The sequence below is a fragment of the Sinocyclocheilus anshuiensis genome, unplaced genomic scaffold (assembly GCF_001515605.1).
Source record: "Sinocyclocheilus anshuiensis isolate Anshui unplaced genomic scaffold, SAMN03320099.WGS_v1.1 scaffold967, whole genome shotgun sequence".
NCBI classification, from domain to species: Eukaryota; Metazoa; Chordata; class Actinopteri; order Cypriniformes; family Cyprinidae; genus Sinocyclocheilus; species Sinocyclocheilus anshuiensis.
In genome coordinates this window covers 177,223-178,996 of record NW_015542427.1, presented here as the reverse complement: position 1 = coordinate 178,996, position 1,774 = coordinate 177,223, and the positions used below count along the sequence as shown (strand labels likewise).

Here is a 1,774-nt window from a genome sequence, read left to right as displayed (position 1 = left end):
ACCGTAACGTTTTCATTTTTTTAGTACCGACTTGGTACCGAAATACCGGGTCTTTTGACAACACTAATGCTATCTATAAGCTAGTGTGCTCCTGAACGTTGACTTAATCACCTTTTAGCAGATGCATGCAATTTTCAGTTCTTCTCATCATCTTGCCTAATCTAACTTGCAGAGGATCCTCAGGAGAGAGAACGACGGGAAAGAAGGGAGCGGATGGAAAGAGAGAACAATGGGAATGATGAAGATGATGGGCGACAGAAGATTAGAGAAGAAAAAGACAAAGGAAAAGAGCTGCAGGCCATAAAGGTGAAGACTAACCACGTTATATCATCGTCTTGGCTGAGAGTAATCATTAAAACAAATTTAATTAGTATTAAACATTTTATTCATTGTCAAAGATACACGGTATAAGGAAAAACATAGAAATACTAGACTGCACAGAATTTTAACAACTGGTATAGTTGGTATAGGATTTATTTCGAAACCATTTTTACTCAGAAACTGCTAGTAAATTTAACAAATAATTAAAAAGAAATGGCAAGTAACACTTTGAATTAAAAGTGATTTTTTTTTTTAAGTAGAAAGACTGAAATAGTATTTTCTTGTAAAATGTAGTCCAGTAATCTTTATTTAAATCAATTTTTACAGTGTACGTTAACAGATGCTGAGTCACATTGTTTGGCAATTAGCAGAATGCGTCGGGTACAAAAAGCATTAAGACCTGAAGTAGTTTAAGTAAACTGTTTCTAAATATCCCTTTGGGAATAAGCAAAGCAAATCTGTCTGCAGGAAAATCTATGAAATTAATTTTGCAAATGTAGTGTCTGCTATCAGAATAATCATCTTTCCATCCATTTTTTCTGCTGTGCATTGAAGTGCATTAGGTGGTTATGTGCTTTTTGACGAATGGTGAACCATTGCTTATTTATTTTCTTTTCAGGAGCGTTATCTTGGTGGTATGAAGAAACGGCGGCGCACACGCCATCTGAATGACAGGAAGTTTGTCTTTGAGTGGGATGCGTCTGAAGACACATCAACCGACTACAATCCAATGTAAGCATCTCATGAGATGCTACAAATAACTGCACTGCTTTGCTGTTTGCACATGAAAGATATTTTGTATATTTTACTGCATTGCATTTGATCTTGACTGCCTTAGGTCACTCTTTTTACTGCAAGTGTTTAGCCAGTTTGATTTCACATATTTATATGGTATATATGATATAGGAGCTAAAGCATTACTTAACAGCACAAGAACACAGGTTTGACTCTGTTTATGTGTTTAGCTATAAAGAAAAGCATCAGGTTCAGCTGTACGGCCGAGGCTTCATCGCTGGCATCGACCTGAAGCAGCAGAAGAGAGATCAGTCCCAATTCTACGGAGACCTGATGGAGAAGAGACGGACCCTTGAAGAGAAAGAGCAAGAGGAGTAAGTCCCACACACTGCATTTCATATTGATAGATTGCATGTTCACTACCATTCAAATGTTTTGGGTCAGTAAGATATTTATTTTTTTGGAAAGAATTTTATGCTTCTGTTCAGCAAGGATGCATTAAATTGGTCGAAAGTGACAGTAAACAGGGTGTCCGCGGGTCCTTAAAAAGTCTTAAAAGGTCTTAAATAACATTTTCCTAATATAAGGCCTTAAAAAGTCTTAAAATGTCTTAAATTCGATGGGTCTTAAATATTTTTGTTTTTGGTCTCATTACCGCTAAAATATCTCAAGTCTGACGGACCTAATGACTGTTTACAATCATTGGACAGACCGAAGG

At 36.5% G+C, this 1,774-nt stretch overlaps 1 protein-coding gene across 1 annotated transcript in view; it reads left to right on the top strand.

Annotated features, from left to right (window-relative positions):
• The window catches only part of LOC107693549 (DEAD (Asp-Glu-Ala-Asp) box polypeptide 23), an 11,669-nt gene that overhangs the window by 3,275 nt on the left and 6,620 nt on the right, over nt 1–1,774 (top strand). Inside the window, exons 7-9 of the mRNA XM_016492974.1 lie at nt 173–306; nt 941–1,053; nt 1,287–1,430. Coding sequence (XP_016348460.1) covers nt 173–306; nt 941–1,053; nt 1,287–1,430 — 391 coding nt within the window. The remainder of the gene's footprint in view (nt 1–172; nt 307–940; nt 1,054–1,286; nt 1,431–1,774) is intronic.